Consider the following 19977-nt stretch of genomic DNA (forward strand, 5'->3'; position numbering starts at 1 on the left):
TGAAATAAAAAGAGTTAGTTTTGAAAATTAAATCAAATTGATTACAAAAAACGAATAAAGTATTAAAAGAAGTAAGAAAATTAATATAGTATTGGAAACATATAATTGAATTAAGAATAAGTACAGTAGATAGGACTATATCTCTGCACGCTCATTATTTACTTTTCAGATGGAAGTGGCAGCTATTCTATTTTCTATCTTCGGATAAGAATAGAAAAAAATAAATATTTAAAACAACAAAACAAATTTTGTACTAGAAACTGAGTGGCATCTTTTTTTGTCTATTGCCATGAGGAGAATGTAGTAGAGAATTGAATATGTGGTACAACAAAGCGTGAGGTAAGTAAAGCCAGCTTGCTAAGAATAGTAGATCAAATTCTCAGTGTATAGAAAATGTTCGATTTCTGCAAATAAAGCATTAAATGTATTAGCTATTTTCTCGTTCCACGAGGATAAATTGTTACTAATACTATATCGGCCTTACAACATCCGAGAATGCAACCTATTACTTAAAAAAATGCGTGACACAATGATATGATTATACAATGAGTGTTAATTTATACAAATTGATGATCTGAATTTCAAGAACCTTATCAAGTGTGTTGAGTTAAAGGAACATTTTAATAACCCACAAGGATCGGCTTGTAAGATGATGAGTAAGAAAATGTATTGAAAAACAGGAAAAGAAAATTAAAACTTAAAAGGTAGAGCTAACGCACTAAACTTTTTCTCTTCAATTTGTTAAACTAAATCAAGTTATGCTACAGTTATTTATTAGTGACACATTTATTTATGTAACATGGGAAAAATTATAAGGTTTCCGAAGGCTTCGTCCGAAGAAACTTCACCCCAAAAGTAAACTACACCATTTCGATTTTTTCGAGATGTTATTTACGCTATTTATTAGAATTATTAATGAAACATTTATTTATAAACTATCGACATAATTGCTCTAGTCGTATTTGAAGAAATTGTCTTAAGAGAAACCTTATCCCCAAGAGTAAACTATTCCTTGTGGATTTTTCAGGGAATAAATAAATTATGTTGTCAGGTTATTAGTGAAACATTTACAAGTAATATGTGCGCAAAGAGTACGTCTGTCATCGTTAGAAAAACACAATAATCTACTAGTTAATATTGTATTTTGTTATATATATATATATATATATATATATATATATATATATATATATATATATATATATAATACACAAAGAGGCCTATATAACAATTTCTTTTAGTGAAATAAAAGTCCTTAATTAAAATAGCTAAACTCTGGACTGCAATTTGGTCTGATAAGAATGAATGTAAATACCTCATTGACATTAGGATCCAAATTTATGGTACATGTACTGACAACCATATACAAAAAATAAAATAAAAATAAAAGCCTTCTGTATTTTTGAACAAGTAGGTTTGAATTCACAATTTTCTCATTTTGTTACTTTCCCTTCCGATACGTTGACCTTGGTCTTAATGATTTTCTGATTAGCAAATGGCATCATTAATAGATGATTTGGATGATTTTTGTTCGGGTCCTGGGTCTCGCTGACTTGGACAGACCCGGTAACCTAGACATATTCAATGACCCTAAAGGCCTTGAAATAATATCAGCTCTACAGCATTGTGGCAGAATTTTACAGTGAACTAATGATATCCACCACTCAAGCTTCAATATTCATAATATGACCTTTCCTAATCAAGATACCATGTCTTGAATATCTCAAATATAATTTCTTTTTAAGTACTCGCCTTCTTAAAATGAAAAATAATATAATGTTCTTTGAATACAACAGCATTCAACAAAACACTGTTTTGTGTTCGGGGAAGTAACGTACAAAGAGAGTGGGTCCTGAGAGTCGGGACTCAACTAAATTCCAACTTTTCTGTAAATTCAATAATTTTAATGGGCGAGTTTACAAATTTCAATACATGTACAATTTATCCTAACATTGAATTAGGACCTCTTTAAAGGTTTTTGATCCCTTCCGAAATAAATTCCTGCCTACGTGCCTGGCTAGGGGACATATGTAATTTGCTGTTTTCCTTGTATATTCGAGTCATAGGTCCGGTGGATCATGAGTATTGCTGCTTACAAGTCCCGAGCTACGAACTTCGTTTCCGTGTTCATCGCTGCTTCTGACACTAATCAGTATTAAAACAATATCTGGGGCAAGTGAATATTTCCAAGAAATGAAATTATGTACGCAGCCGAGTACTTTGTTTCTCTCTCTCATTATATATACGTATAATCATAAGTATATAAACACCTGGGTTAACTGTTAAATATTAATAACTCACAAAGAGGACTATTTAATGAAGGTATATTTCCAGATAGAATCGGCCAATTCATAAAGAAATAACTGATGCAGATGGTATAGAAAATTGATTCCACAAAAATGAGGGTAATTAAGCTACATGGTCAAGTAAAAGATGGATTTTAATATCAGTGTTTTACTTTAAATTGCAGTTGTCAGAGGAAATAGATGACTACTAACATGTTCCTTCTACTTTGCATTCAATGGATTTTATAGTTTGTAACACACATAATCGTCAACATATAACGTCAAATCATTTTTCAATCGTGTTTAAGAAATTAATTCTTACTCATTCGCATGAAACAAAAAATTTGTATCTGTGAACAGCTGATGTTAGCATTAATGAATTATACACTACGGTACATTGATAAGTTTCGTCAATAGGTTATGTTAAGAAAGAAAGTTACTCTATAAAGTGTTTGCATTATGGTTGGTTTGTTTACTGTTTTCATAAGAAGTACACCGATGTTGATCTTAGTTTTACTTTTGGTTTTAATACATCGGAATATGAACATGAGAAAGTTCATGATTTGAATGTATTATCCTTGAACTTAAAAGGAATTGAAAGTACTCGTATTAATTATGCAAAAATGTACTTTCACTTCTTATGTTTCTTTTCTTTTCATCTCTTATTTTCTGGGTAGACATCGAATTTTAATGCAAATGCATATTTTGTTAGGTTATATGCATCTCTGTTAAGCTTGGTAGGAGTTTGTAACAACAATAATACAGCTCAAATTTCAAGTTTTATAGTGCATATAAATGCATATTTCCAAGGTTAATGCGTAGAATTATTAGTAAGAGCATATTCAACATTTTTCTATTAGTTTTTGTTTCGGACATATGGTTATAACATGCAATAAATTCAGTTTTATTTCGTATTTTCAATACATTTTCAATGCATGAGAGGATAGAAGAATGTTTAGTTTATGGAGGAAATGTTAGCAACTGATTAACAGATCAGAGACATTTACTATTGCCAATACGTTAAGAGATATCTGATAATGACAAAGACTCATTGTAATATCATGACATCAAGTCAGAAACAAAAGACTCAAGGAATTGTGCTCAGAGAATGCTTAGCTCAAGCTAATGAACTTCAGCAGAGAACCAATTAGCTTTTGATAAATTCGGGCACATTCTGTAAAAGAAATTGACGAATGCTCTTGCCAGAAACTCCGACTACAAAATAATTGAAGCCATGGGAAAATACCTTCAGGATTATATTTCAACTTGCCGGAAAAAATAGACACTAACCTTGCTTCTCTATAAATATTATGCAATAAGATTTGTTAATGTTGAAAGGTCATTTTTTGGATACAAATGACACAAACAGACATCAAAATGTTTGAAGAAGCATCTCGAGATATACTGTATGGGAAGGAGTAAATTCTTAAAAACAAAAGCTCTTTTTTCTTTGTACAGTGGAAAGTTAGAAAAGCACTCTAAAATACAACTAAAATTTGAAGAAAAACTAGAGATCGTGTCCTCACATCACTGAGTCTATTTTAATCTTATAATTTGTGTGTTTTAAAAAGTTATGAGTATATAAATTGCTACTATCATAAAAATAAATTCTGAAAAGAAGTGCCTGAAAGGTAAAATGCACTTTCACCTACAAAACTTTGCCTGAAATTTGCTGCCTTCTTGACAATGCTCTCTTTTATTACATTGTTGATGCATATTAAGTGCATATTTTAATACATTTAACAGCATGGTTGCATACACATTTCATGAATTTTAAGTGCATAAAAATCCGATGTCTAATCATGAGATGGTCTGTATGGGGCTTATACGCAGTCTAATGTTTAGGAAGGTAATTTTCAGCAGGTTAAAAAATTAACGATCCAATTAATGAGTTAAAAAGGTTGCTATTTTTAATTTAATCAATTAAAATTATCATGAGCTAATTTATAAATGATAGTCATTAAAAATATGTAACGATTTGAAAATAATCGTTATTTCCCCCTCAAAATTCACGCCTAAAGAATATTCTGCAAGCGTTTAACACTGACATGGTATATACTAATCACTGTTACTATGTTTTAATACTATACATAAAAAGTAACTTTTGATAATAATAGTTTTTCCCATCAGTAACGTAGCTAAGATTTTACAAGCGGGTACCAATGAGGGGACCACTAAAACCTTGAGGGGTGACACTGGTTACTATCTGGTAGCAGCGATTTTAAGGGAGAGATATTCTTATATTATATAAAAGAAATATTCGACATCTTAAAAAGGGAGAGGATTAATTTTAAGAAATTAGAGATAAGAAGGGAATACCAGATTGAAGTGTGGAAAAGATTCTCGGTTGTTGAAAGTTTGGAGTGCAGTAGTGTTCAGGATACTTGGGTTGAAATTAAAATTGGGGATCGCGGAAATAGACAGGAACAAACCATGGTTCAACCAGAAATAAACCAAACTAGCAAAGAAGAGAAAACAGGCAAAATTGCAATGGCTACAAGAGCCAAACGACATAACTACACAAAATTTCGATGACATCAGGCACGAAACTTTAAAAACTTTTAGAACAAAGAAACTCGATTTTCGGAAGGCTAAAATTAATGAACTTGAAGATAATAGTAAAAACAAAAACATTCGGGATACGTAAGGGCATCAATAAATTTAAGAAAGGCTATCAATCCCGCGCTTATATATATTAAAGGAAACCGGCGGAAAAAAATCCCACTGATACAGATAGCATTTTGAATAGATGGAAAAATTTCTTTAACGATTTACTTCATACACAACCATAAACTAACGTTCGTGGAGAAAGTGAAATGCATACAGCAGAAATGTATATTTCAGAACCTAACCTAACAGAAGTAGAAATCGCTATAAATACATTAAAGAAACACAAATCTCCGGGTATAGACGAAATTCCAGCTGAGTTAATTGGAACAAGATACACAAACTTATTCTCCTTATCTGGAATAAGGAGGCATTTACACAAGAGTGGATCTTACTTCTGTCGATTTATAAAATTCTCTCCAACATTCTGTTAGTAAGATTGTCCCCCATAGAAGAGGAGATTATCAGTGCGGATTTAGAAGAAATCGATCAACTCTCGACCAGACATTTACCGCTCAAAAAATAATCGGAAAGAAATCGGAATACAATAACCTGGTATATCAATTATTTATTGATTTTAGAAAGGCCTACGACTTGGTTAGGTGAGAAGTGTTGTACGACAGTCTTACAGAATTTGGAATACCAACAAAGCTAGTTAGATTAATAAAGTTGTGTTTAAATGAATCCCACAGTGAAGTCCGAGAAGGAAAAAATCATGTCCACGAGCTTTCACGTGAAAATGGGTAAAACAGGGGGATGTGTTGTTCCTATTATTATTCAACTTGGTTCTGGAATACGCTATGAGGAAAACCAAACATGCCAACCAGGATCTAGAGCTGAATGATATTCACCAGGTTATGGCGTATGCTGAGAATGTAAATCTGATAAGAGATTATAGGAGAACAATAGAAGAAATGCAGAGGTTTTATTAAACGATTGTAGGGATATGGGTATGGAAGTAAATGCAGAGAAAAATAAATACATGGAAATTCGTCGGGGTCGTAATACTGCAAATTATGGATACGTCAAAATATCAAATAATACTTTCGAAAAAGTGGGTTCTTTCAAATGTATCGATGCGTAGAATTAGAACATAAGGTAAACCCACTGACTATGCTATTGGTCTTCTTGTTTACTTGTTATCACTGCTACTTCAAAACGTCAGGTTTCCTACATTCCCTTTCCCTTCTCCGTGTGATCCACTGAGAATGGAAACAACCGAGCTGTGACGTTACAGAGCATACAATTGGTAATGACTGATCTGACACTACTACTCGTCCCAATTTAGACAGAACAATCGGCCATAAATTTCAGACTTGCTTTAGATTCTGAGAATCTTGTTCTCCTGATTAGAGTTTAAAACCCATTTAATCCCACTGTTCCCAAATGGGAACAATTTATTTTTATCTCTTTTTGGTAATGGATTATTTGTTATGGATTTATTTCATCTTTTGCAATAAGGACCTGATATTAGTCCATCTGGTACCTCCAAAATTTTCTCAAAATATATTAAATGAGGTCAGAATCAATAAATAGGTTTAGACAGAATTACGAAGTTCTGAAACAACAACAATACTTTGCTTTATTTATTTTTGCTTCAGTTACATTTACAGTATAAAACGAAACCGTTTCTTACTACTCGTCTCCAGTGTTCAACTTCTCTTACACAACTATTTTAAGAATACCTATTTAATATCAGGGAAGCATGATGATTCAGTGGTGGGAAGCATGATAGCTGAATGTTAGGAGCACTCATCTCTGTTTCGAGCTGTTCCATTACAGACCAAGTGCGTTTATGGTAGACAACATTTTGTCTGTGGATTTTCTCGGAGTTCTCCTATTCTTTCCTACATTTTTATTCCATCAATTCTTCATAATCATTCACTTTTATTAATAATTCCTCTTCTCTAAACATACAATGTATAACCTAGGAAACCTTAAATTAAAAATTTCGTTTCACTTATCCCAATTAACGAATTTACATTGATAATATTTTATTGTTTCTCTAACCTGGAAGTGAAATGGATATTGGATTACAATCATGATCAGCTTTACTAAACCTTTTGCTATTATATCCCACAAATCTCTTTCAGTTGAACTGCAACCAATTGAAGAAAAAAAGTTCTAGATCAGGATAAATGACACAGCGTAAGATCCTTAGGAAACTTGGTTCTCGTTACAACTCATAATTGTCAAGTTTGCTTCATAATTACTCGTTGATCAATATCTAAATAAGTCAATGAATTAAATGTTTTCCCGTTTACTGAGAACAACAACTTTATATGTCATAAAAGTTTTTCTTTAATTGGTATTCTAATATAAATAAAATAAAGAGTTTGTTTATTTATCTGTCTGTCTGTAGGTGTGTGTCTGTGTGTGGCCTGAGGACCAGAGGAGTGGACCGAGAGTTATCAAATTTTGCTCACGGGTATCTTGGTCCAGGCTCCAAACGAGGAGAAGAGTTTTTTTTTTTAAATCGAACCAGTGGGGTCTCAGGGGGGCGTTTTCTGGGACATTTAAAAGTAGTAGAAAATGACTGATATTAGTTGTCAAATTCGTAGTTTTCGCGGTCGCTGAGATGAATGGTGATACTTTCATAGGCTTGTCTTCCAAATACAGCTTCTATCCGCTGCGGGCCAGAGGCGTTTTATATTTTATTTGACCCATCACATCAAACAGCATCTGAAAATTATGTCTTTTTATTTTTCTAACGCTTATATTGCTATTATTGTCTTACTAGGCCTAACATTGTATCGTTACCAACAACCATACACTTTCACTACTTCGTAACAGAAGTAAATAATACGCAGACAAGAATATCAATGAATTTATTTATTATGAATCTGTTTTATAATTTTAGATAGCGCTTTGACAGCAGCGAGGGCATCGCGCCCACTAAGTTTTATATATGTTTCAGGAAGAAGAAATCCATGGTTTCCTGTATCACGTAGTTCAATGGTAAATGCATACTTTATCTTCGCTCTGCCTTTCGCCCAATCTCTCGATCCACCTACAGAAGAAAAACAAAGAAATGGTAGTATATAGTTCTGTATTAGAAATATAAGGTAAGTAAGTGCACTAGTAGCTGACACTTTAAGGTTATGTATTTCTACTTTCACCTTAGATGTGTGCTGTACATAAAATGACTTTATTTAGGATTTTAGGATTTAGGAGCTGGATCTCTGGGCTTTCGGTATCTATTGCTATTTAGAACGTCACGTATGAGGGATGACGTTCCTCGTTGAGCACACTATCCAGAGAAAGGGAAGGAAGGAAGCGGCCTGGAATCTATAAGTGAAGTACCACCCAGACATTTTATGATGTGAATGAGAAAATACCATCAAAAACCTCATTCAGGATGGCGGACCTGGAAACTGTTTTTACACTTTTTCGACCGAGTGTCCTCACAAAATGACTTTATGACTTAACAATGCCCTCCTTGTTACTCTAATGACAAGTGCGTATGTCTTTCCTGCATGTGGTTCCAGATGCGATTCCCGGTGGGAGAGCATTACAAAATTTGAATGCATCATGGTGGTTTGAACGCATGTCCATGTCTCACATAGCCTCAATGCTGAAAAGCGACGTTAGATTTCAACCAAGAACAACCACACAACGACTTGGTAATATTTATTAATATAGACTCAAGGTTCAGGAAATGTTTACAATTAATAATCATCCTCCAGGATGGATATAAATTATTATTATTATTATTATTATTATTATTATTATTATTTCATGGGAGTAGATGCCATTAGCATCAAGAGCTGGCACATTAAAAGAAATAGGAATGATCTAATATCTGAAATGTCCATGTATGAGAAGTTTGTGTCTTTCATGTAATACAGTAATGAGAAATTACGAATGTTAGTTAGCCTTATTCAAAAACACTTTGCTTTGGGAGGCCATATTCTGACAACAGTACATAAATGAACTTTTAGTACTTTAGGTATAAATTAGAAAATTCAATTGGCCCAAGAAAATCCACATATGTTTGATTGATTCGTAATTCCAGATGTAGGCAGGAACAGAGGCGCAAATCTGTCTTCAACATTTGGGGGTGGTGCTGTAAGACCGTTCCTATATATGTAATGCAATGTTCAAAATATTTATGAAGTTGAAAAACAATGCTGTGGAGCATCAGGGGAGCAGAGTTGTCTGCAACATTGGGGGATGAGCAGGTTTGAGGCTTATTCTGTGAGGACATCAATTTCATCTCATTTTCCTTTGTGGCAATCAAACACAAATCATTACATTTCTCCCCAAAAAACATATTTCAAATCGGATTATTGGAGGGGACAGTCCCCAGTTCCAAGATTGGAGGGGACATGTCCCCTTCATCCCCCCAGGATTTGCGCCAGTGGGCAGGAATGCAAGGTTTTTCAAAGAGGTAATGATGGTGTAATTGTTATATACTTACATACCATAGTTGAAATTCTGAGGGGTATGGGAGGAATTCCTCCCCACTGAATGTTTTTGGAAGAGAACTTCCTCCTACTAAAAACTTATTGGGAGTGAATAAAGTTATACTATTGTCTGAAGTTACGCAAATTATTTCTAGGATTCTCAAGTTATTTTAAGTTACAGGTCATCCCAATTAAGGGGGGAGGTCTTTGAACCAACTCAGTATTTTTTTAATATAATTAATGGTAAATGAATTATTTTAAATTTTGTTAGCTCTTAAGCATCCATGTACTCTCTTCCATAAAACACATAAAACTTATTTTCTTTCTTCTACCGGAAACTGTAGTATCTTTTAATGTCCAACTGACAAGAAAGTGAATAAAAACAGACACATCTGTCTACAATAATACAAAGCTGTTGCCTGGTTGAACAATACATTACAGAAGTCCACAAACGAAAAATATCTAGCATCCACTTCACTTTACGCTACTACAGTTAGTCTTCTTGTTATTAATGTTATTTCATACTTGTGCTTCACAACGTAAGCTATGTAAATTAATGAGATTGAAGGTTGAGACTGTTTTGCTTTAGAGCAAAAACCCCTTTCGCTAAAACCTTGCTGTTAGGATATTCTATACTAACAAGATACATGACGCAGATACCTGCAGTGGGGTAAACTATTGACGAAGATGATCCTACAATGTATTCAGGGCCTCCCGCTGCTCGTATTGCATCAGCCATTTTCCTTCCTGCTCGGTGCAATTCCTGGTAATCAAAAGGAGGTTTAGTTGTGCATCCCCAGGGATACAAAATGTATTGACCATAACTGTGGAATGAAATGTAGCCCTGAAAAGCAAGATATTTTATATAATAAACTTTTCCATACATATTTATTCTGATCAGACCTTGATATCAGTATTTATGACTTACGTTCGAAAAAAAGTGCAAAATGAAATTTTTATTACTAATAATAAGGAAGTGGAGGTTATTCTCAACGTGAACTAAAAAGTTTGCTGGATAATTTTAGAATATTTGCTTTACGGAATTCATATCGATCTAAACGTAATTACGAAGTCATAGGAAAGATCTGTTTGACACATATGCTGCGAAAATCAATCAGTGAACATGATTGGACATTTTTAGAAACTACTTTAGGTATTGTTTAATATGCCCAAAAATGTCTTGAAATATAGTATTCTATCATGAACATAAAAGGTCTGGAATGCCTCATGGGCATGCACTTCTATGCCTCCTTCTGCACTTCTTAGTGATTGCAGAAGCACAGAAATATCTCTCAAGGAGTGTTAGGACACAATACATTACGTTTTACGTACGGTAACTCGTTCATGGCCGCATGTTTATTGGACGTATGAGAAGTTCAAGTATATTTTGAACACTCTTAGAGCAGTTGCAATTAACAACAGTTAGGATATATCCTATACATTTTTTTTATTCACTGATACAACACTTCAGGATATTTTAGGACACATTAAACAATAGCTAAAAGTCGTTTGCAAACAAATATTCAAACACTGACTTATTTTTAGCAGTGTAGTGCTGGAGTCCAGGTATCAAGGAGATCCTGTGAATGAGTAAATAATAATAATTCTTTCAAGTACAACCAGACATGTCTAGAGATGCGCACGAGACAAGATTTTGGCTGTCTCGTCTCGAAAATGTAAAAGTGATGTCTCGATTCGAAAAATGTATATTTCTCTATTGGAAGAACCTTGTCTCGACTCGAATTTTGTTAGGAAAATCCTGTCTCGACTCGTCTCGTGCGCATCCCTAGTCATGTCTATCAGAGTAATGATACCTACTATAATTAATATAAAACCATATTGTAAAACTGTAAAGAGCTATTTATGGTTCGAAAAGACATAGCTATCTTGAACATTTGGCAATCAAAACTAAGCTTGACTCCAGTGCTGATTGGATGGCTCTTTGGAATTTAGCGCCCTTTACAGCACTAAGGCTGTATCAGACGTGCACCTACAGTTTAAGGTGGAATTCCAACCACTTTAAAGCGTTCAAATGTCAAGGCTCCCACCGGGAATAGAACTGGGGACGTTGTACACCCATTACATTAGATTGAATGGCTTTCCTAATGTATTAAGCTTAGAGTTATACTTATGAATTATTATTTCTGAAATTGAGAGGTTAATTTATGCTGGTCATAAAGCTAACGATTAACGTATACAGATTAACTGCGCATCCCTAGTTAGAATATAGTAGAAAATTTAGCATTATCCAAGATGATGAGGTTACTACAGAGTAAGCGAAATTTCAAAAATTGTTGAGCATGAAGTCGTTATAATGACCACACATCACTCAAGTAAACACCATTTGGTTTGCTGTATTGCTTCTTAAATTCTGTGAAAAGAAAGTTAACTTATAGTACTACACTACAAATTATATTTATAAAAGAATGGAGTAATTATAATGGAGTATTTAAGTATCCTTGATAATAAAATCGTTGTAGCCACATGGATTTCACTCATTAATTTTGTGAATTTGAAATATGTTTACCTTGATGCGATGTGCATGGGATATAATAAAATCACGCACAGCTCGAGATTCCGGTTCTGAAAAAGCTTCTGGTCCTTTGTAGATTGGACTACATGGAAGATTACTGGCACCAGTCTCTCCCCAGTGGAAACCAAAGTTGCGATTCAGGTCGACCCCTGGACAACCTAATACATTGGGAAACGAGCCTCGAGTCTTTCGCCATAAACGGTCGGACTCATGGCTGTACTCATAACCATCTGGGTTTACGATGGGCAACAGATAGAAGTCAACACCTTCCACTGCACTTTTATGATTATCCCAATTCTCAGTCAGCTCTTTAGCAATGTATGAGACAACCGCTGGGGAGATCCATTCACGACCATGAATACCTGTTGAAAAATGAAGAGATTAAATAACTGGATATATATATATATATATATATATATATATATATATATATATATATATATATATATATATATATATATATATATATATATTGACCTAATGACTAAATCAACATATCATCATAGCAAGTGCTGAAAGTGAGCTCCCCTTCTCCTTGACAGCGGCAAATGTCATTACATAAGCTTATCATTAGGAACATTATTGATATGGAAACAAACTATGAATAATTGATTTTATTATTGGTCTTTTTCAATATCAATCATCATTAGTTTGAAAATTGATAGAAAATAATGGCGAAACAAATTTGATTGTAACTTAATATTAATTTTACGACAGCAGTTTCGCTAGTGATTCCTAGAGAATTTAATGTTATAATGGAAATGTTCACCAAACATTACTAATAACTAGTCATTGCGTCTAAGCAATCGGCTACTGTACACTACAGCTTAAAATCCTTACTTAACTAAATGCTAGTATTGTGTACATTTAACAAAGTTATTATGGAGTTTGTCCACCAATCAACATGCAGTTACGCAAATATTAACGCCTAAATTTAAGCATGATTACTGCCAGCCGCGAATCCAGGTTATGATCAAGGGAGGGACTAAATCATAGTTTGCCGCTTTATCCAGTGTAAAGAAAGTAGGATTGAAGTTTATTTTATCCAGTGTATACCTGAGCGTCAAGGGGGGCTGTAGCCGCTATAGCCCTCTCCTTGGATCCGAGCCTGATTACTGTCTTTGTGCTAAGGAAAGTATGCTTATATTCAGTTCACCACAATTGCTTTTGAAATAACAAATTGAAATAAGGCTTTTGGCGTGGGAGACTGGGGTTCGATTTCTGGTTATAGATCATGTGGTTCGGATCTCAGGTTAAGTTAGGTCCACATCTCACATAACCTCCTCTTCTTTTTCTAAGCCTTTTTCCCAGTTAGCTGCGGTTGGCTTTACGGATCGCTGCTCTCCGTCTGTTCCTATCTTGTGTCATATCCGCTGTGACACCACACTGCACCATAATGTTCTTAACACAGTCTCCCCACTTCTTCTTTGGCCGGCCTCGGCTCGTTTCCCACTCATTTCTATAGCATCTACTCAGTAAGTTACGTATTTCGAAAGTCTTCTTGCATATCCAAACCATCTCAGTCTATTTTCTTGCAGTTTTTCTTCCACTGGTCTCACCTTTACTGTTCTCTGGATCACTTCATTCTTAATTTTGTCCTCCCGCGTCACTCCACACATCCACCAGCATCTTCATTTCTGCAACATGCAACTTCTGTTCCTTTTCTTCGTCATCGAATTTCGCTCCGTATAGTATGACAGGTCTCACTACTGTTTTGTTAACTTTTCCTTTAAGGCACATTGGTACCCTACGGTAACACAACACTCGTGCCTCTTCTTTCCATTTCGTCCAATCGTTGGTAATTCTGCTCTTTACATCTTTCTGTATTCGTGCATTTTCTTGCAGAATAGACCCAAGTACTTGTGCTCAAAGAGATGGTAAACTTAAATCCATCCAACCAACCAACATATTGAAACAATACTAATTTAAGTTGCAATTAAATCTTCACAATAGTATTAATATGACATCTATTGGCATTACGCAGGCAGACAGCGCAGGTAGCGACATCTATTAGCGTGACTTTTTACTATTAGAAATTAGCGTGACGCACAGACTTACATGTTTTTCTTTTATTTATTAGGATTGTAATTTTTATTTGCAACCTTCCAAGCAATACATTAGTAAATACTAGATATTTTCTAAACTAGTTTTTAGGGTAAAAAGTTTAATTGGGATAGTAAAACATACTTAACTGAAATAATCAATGCCATTCTATCTTAAAATAAGGACATCTTTTTTGTTAATTATTATTAGGCCTATTATTATTTAAAAAAAATAATACTCTTATAGTACCTCCATCTATCCAAATGGCAGGATTAACTTTTCCTTTATGAGAAATTCTTAGCAGTTTGAGAGGCCTGCCTTGGGAAGAATAACCAATGGTTGAGGAAGAACATACGTTTGGGTACTTCCGGGACAGGAACTCAAGATAGTCGTGGTGAATTTTCGTACGGTGATACGCTCTCCAATTCATTTGATGGCCTATAAAAATTATAAATTAGAAATTGCTGTTAAAAGTCCTTAACTTGGCAAGTTAATTTAAGGTGAAGAATACTGTTTAAAATAAGGAACTCGGCATTCTTTCCCAGAATTCTCATTATGCGATTCCAGGATTTTTACGTTATTTCTTTAAAATGTTGCAGGAAAATTACTGTAAGAAGTAGCAGTGTCACACGTACACCACGTAAAAGAGTTTGGTTTATATAGTGTAATACCTATTTTCTCAATTAATATGAAAACTGAAAGTGGTGGTAGATTTTTCTATATTGTCATTTTTACTCTATACCAATCAATGTTAAAAACGGAAGTGGCTGATTTCTTGCATTTCCGGTCTTAATAGAGGGTTAAGAGAGTCGATGTCATCTATTCTTAGAATGCTAAATTGAAAAAAAAAAAAAGCTTCTCACTATTTGTACTGCATTTCTATCACTTCCGGTTTCTAAAAAGTAATATTAGAGTTAAGGACGGATCTTTAATATATTCTTTTGTCGCTTAGTGATTGTAGGAAATCACTTCTCGTTATCCAATTACCAATTTGTTCTATGGTGAACAACGTTAAAACCAGAAATGGTTGATTGCTATCACATTCGGTTTGGATATCACCTTTATCAACGGACCCGATTCTTAATTTTTGATCCTCTGCACAGTGGCGGTGATTGAACATTAAAAGTTGGGGGAGGAGGAGACAAGAAATAATCTGAATATTTGTATATTTAATAAAAAAATTTGCAAAACAAATAAATAGAAAGGATAATATTAATCATAGTAATGAATAATGAGGCTTTTTTTTGTAAAAGTTATATTGAAATTAGGGATTAATGAACAACTTATATTTTTAATTCTTCACATGCTATTAAATGTATGTTGGCCACAAAGACAACTTGGCATTTAACGGATATTTGACAAGAAGATTCTTTTAAAGTTTCGTAGATGATGCTTACTCGCAAGAGAAATCAGTTTCTAATGACTTTGCTATATTTTTCATTTACGTTACTGAATAATAAGAGTCAAATACACATCACATTTTATAATATTTAGCTTCAACAACACTATGTACGGAAGTAGACCTAAAGACACCCCTAAATTTTCGCATTCTGAACCTGACGTAGTTGTCGGTGGATGTTGCAAATAAGTCATTTCATGTTTTACAGAAAAAAAAAGAATGAACTGTGACGAGGGTTGTTGCTTGGAGGTATCCAGGAAAGCTCAGCCCCTTCGACAATCTGAAGTTCCCCCTGAAACTTTCATTTGTTTGTTTATGTGAATAGATATGTGATAAAAATTTAAGCAGTCAGAAATGTAAGGTGAACTCAAGTTAGTCTTATACCGGCCATACACTGACGTATTTTTCAGTCGTAGCCATAAAATTTCATGCGCTAGTCTTGTTAGCAGCTGTCAATACGTTAGTGTATGGGACCTGGCGTACGTTTACGTACCGAATTTTTATACGCTTGAAAAGTCTGGCTGCTTAGGCCAACATACACTAGCGTATTTTCAGCGCGCATTTTCGGTCCGTAAAATGATGTCGTAAATTTCGGTCCGTAAGTTGGCCCATACACCTAGCGTAAAAATAGGCGCGTAAAAGAAGAAGAAAAAGAAGCGGTCATTTTTCGCTCTTCCTCTTGCCTGTTGTTTGAGCACGTGGTCGTTTTCCAGTTTACTCAAGTTGCTTGAACAAGATGGATCTATCTGAGGCCATGGTTTTAAGTGCAGGTGCTATAAACATTGTGTTGTTAAGTAAAAAAAAAAAAAAAATCACAGAAGAAACAGACCGGGAGCCACGTCGAAGAGGATTAAAAATTCACATTTATCTATTACGTCCAAGCAGCTCAATCCATTTTTGGTACAATCTTAGATCATTGTACTTACTGATCTGAGATCACTAAATATTTATATAAATCGTACCTCGAAGGAGGAGGACACGGGACGGGAAAAAGTTATATTCAATTTTTTACGTTGTAGATTGCAAACATTTAAATTTCTAAACAGACACAATGATGATTTAATACAATCTGAACTTGCTTGTTGTGTGGTTTCCCCTTACCTTCCGAAATAAGCCTATTGTTTGGAACTGCAGTTTACAAAGAATAAGGGAGTAAAGGAGTGTTCCGATAGTTGAATAATTGATTGATTTTTTTGTTATACAATGTTTTAGACTGTTGACTTTGGTCGTTAAAAAGTGGGCTACTGAATGATAAAATCAATTTAAAGAAAATATGATTTATTAATGGTTGCAGCTTTGTTTTTTTTTTCTTTCTTACAAAATTAACGAAGAATATAGTAGTAACAAATATAATAAATTATCCCCTCACGGGATACCAATTTTTACTACCTTATCCACAGCTCAAAAATAGGCCAGAAAGAAAAAACAAGACTTATACAACTACCTCCAGCCCCATTCTTTAGAAATAGTTTGATCCTTGTTACCTCGGCTGTTGTAAGTTGAAGGGATCCTCTCCGCTGCTTCCCTACCTTTTTTTATTTCAAAGTTTATCTTGCCATTTAGTTTTTATCTAACTAACTAACTAACTCTATGGCCTATGGAACCCGGAGGTTCAATGCCGCGTTCACAAAAGCTCTCCACTGACTTCTATCCTTAGCTAACTGCATCCAGTTTCTACTATGTATTCCAATCTCTGCGAGATCCATCTTAATATTGTCCTCCCATCTGCGCCTAGGTCTTCCTAATTGTCGTTTTCCGATTGGTCTTCCTATCAAGACTTTGAAAGCGTTTCTACTTTCTTCCATTCTAGCTAAATGACCCGCCCACCTAAGCCTCCTAGACTTGACGACCCTAACAATGTTGGGTAAACCATATAAATTATGTAGTTCCTCGTTATGAAGTTTCCGCCATTCCCCATTCCCATTCCTCTTGGGTCCGAATATTCGTCTCAGGATCTTGTTCTCAAATACTTTCAGTCTATGTTCTTCCCTCAGAGTAAGTGACCATGTTTCGCAGCCATACAGAACAACAGGCATTATTATCGTTTTGTATATTTTAAGCTTCAAATTCCTCGACAGAATTCGCGACGACAAGAGATTTTGAACCGAATAGTAACACGAATTCCCTGCTTTTAGTCGACATTTAATTTCTTCGTGAATATGATTTTGCTCTGTTAATATTGATCCTAGATATTTGAAACTATCCACTTTATGAAAAGTATTATTTAATATTTTAATGCATCCATAATTTGCTGTATTCCGGTCCCGACGCACTTCCATGTATTTAGTTTTCTCTGCATTTACTTCTAAACCCATGTCCCTGGAAGCGGTTAATAAGATTTCTCTGCATTTCTTTCTATTGTTCTCCTATCATCCCCTATTAAATTTACATCATCAGCATATGCCATAACCTGGTGAATACCGTTCAACTGTAGGCCCTGGTTGCTATCTTTGATTTTCCTTATAGCGTATTCCAGAACGAAGTTAAATAATAATGGCGACAACGCATCTCCTTGTTTCAGGCCATTTTCGACGTGAAAGCTCGTGGACAAAAATTTTCCTACCCGGACTTTACTTTGGGATTCATTTAAACATATCTTAATTAATCTAATTAGCTTTCTCGGTATTCCAAATTCTGTAAGAACGTTGTATAATGTTTCTCTCCTAACCGAGTCGTACGCCTTTCTAAAACCAATAAATAGTTGATGTATTTAGTTTTTATCTAGTTGTTAAAAATCATTTAAATATTTATTTATTGAAAGGTTGGGTGTTAGCACAGGCAAAATGGATTTATATATCACTATTTACAAATATAAAGTTTTGGCAATATTAAAATTTCAGAACAGAAAATTAGCAAACAAAATATAACTTGTATTAATGTAATAAATGGTTTACATGTTCATTTTCTACTATTCATAACATTATAGGAAACAACAAGCAAATTTTTTTTCAAACATTTAGTTCCAGTGTTATACGTTAAGCACAAAGACTAGAGCCGTTTCTGAAAAATCTGAAACACTCTTCTAGTTTTCTGTTTGGGTGGTTGCCCCACAGCATCTTGATGAAACACAGCTGAAACCGTTGCTTCAACTTGTTGAATTTCATGAATAAGCTTCCAAATAGTTGCGTGGGACATTCCTACTAGATGATGAAACTTCCAGTTCCACAATTCACAAATATTATTTATCCTAGAATTGATGTTAAAGGTAGCTTGGTGAACATTTCAATTGTCTGGGGGATATAGACTAGGGATGGCCGGATCCGGATCTGGCCGGATCCGAAGATCCAGATCTGATTGGGTTCGGATCCTTTGGATCTGGATCTCGGATCTGGATCCGGAACTCAGATTTCGGATCTGGATCCGGAACTCGGATATCGGATCTGGATCCGGATATCGGATCTGGATCCGGATCTCGAATCTGGGTCCGGATCTCGGATTTCGGATCTGGGTCCGGATCTCGGATTTCGGATCTGGATCCGGATCTCGGATCTGGGTTCGAAACTCATATCTGGATCCGAAATCCGGATCTCAGATCTTGATTCTTATCCAAACCCACATCCCACCCAAATTGTGATAAACTTGAATATCTGAAATTCGCCGAAAGTAATTTCACGAAGTCCTGACAGTGAAGAAGAAAACAGAAAATTAAGACGAATATTGACAAGTCTATTTGTCTATTTCTACACTAAAGATCATATGTTTGCCTTAGTTTAAAAAAAATCTGATTTGATCCGGATGAGAGTTCGAATGTCGAATCTAGGTCCACCTGGTTGCAGGACCGAGATGATATACACACATATTTATATTTGAAACCGGAATACAAAACTCGAATATTTAAAATTTTTCAATACACCTATTTCATTGACAGTTAAGAAAACATAAACAGTTATGACAAGAATTGACTAGTTTTTACGTATATTTATCTTGCTCAGTCTGCTCAAAATATCAAATGTATACCTTACAATTAGATTTAATAATTATTTAGTAAATCACAATATGAGCACCGAGAATAAACTACAACCTTGACTATCACTATCAGCAGCTATTAGAGAAACAGAACTTATTTCTGTATTAGATAATGTGGGTAACTATAGCTTTTCGTCTATAGAAGACGAAGAGTGTATGGTATTATCACAGGAAATATTTGATACATAAGACTTAGATTGTCAGTATTTAGGAGCAACTTTTAAAATAATCAGTTACTTTAAATGTGCTACGGATTAGCCGAGTCGAGGGGTCTGCGGCATTAGGCTGTGGATCGTTTGCTGTGAATGTCTTGGATTCAAATCCCGCTTCGGGCATAGGTGTTTTTAACTGTCCTCGTTTACTTCTATGTCTGTGTGGTGTCATAATGGTTACAGTGTAATCCTTGCAAATCGTTCAACAGGTTAAATAATCTGATAAAAAGCTGTTAGCTTTTTATATATAAAAAAACAGAGGTTAGCGCGTGCCTTCGGTGCCCGTAGTCATGGGTTCAATTTCCGGAGAGACACTCAACAATTTCGATGTTGACCCAGCATCGTGAGGACAATTGGGGAGTTATCTTAAGTAAGAGGTAGCGGACTCCAATCTAGAGAGTCTGCATTAGGGACTTCGGGTGTCGATGCGTTGACTACACATCTCCACTTTGAACGTAAGCCCGCTGGTAGGAACCAAAGCACTGTCGTGCCAAGAATTTAGTTTAGTTATAATGCCTTCTTTATT

At 34.8% G+C, this 19977-nt stretch overlaps 1 protein-coding gene across 1 annotated transcript in view; it reads right to left on the reverse strand.

The window, feature by feature from the left end:
* Positions 1–7720: 7720 nt before the first annotated feature.
* Positions 7721–19977, reverse strand: part of LOC145661757 (carboxypeptidase B-like) — a 46275-nt gene continuing 34018 nt past the window's right edge. Inside the window, exons 3-6 of the mRNA XM_081727092.1 lie at positions 14124–14312; positions 11826–12205; positions 9959–10142; positions 7721–7902 (exon numbers count right to left, since the gene is read on the reverse strand). Of these exons, the coding sequence (XP_081583218.1) occupies positions 7721–7902; positions 9959–10142; positions 11826–12205; positions 14124–14312 (935 nt within the window). The remainder of the gene's footprint in view (positions 7903–9958; positions 10143–11825; positions 12206–14123; positions 14313–19977) is intronic.

The sequence above is a fragment of the Thermobia domestica genome, chromosome 10 (genome assembly GCF_964235325.1).
Source record: "Thermobia domestica chromosome 10, izTheDome1.hap1.1, whole genome shotgun sequence".
NCBI classification, from domain to species: domain Eukaryota; kingdom Metazoa; phylum Arthropoda; class Insecta; order Zygentoma; family Lepismatidae; genus Thermobia; species Thermobia domestica.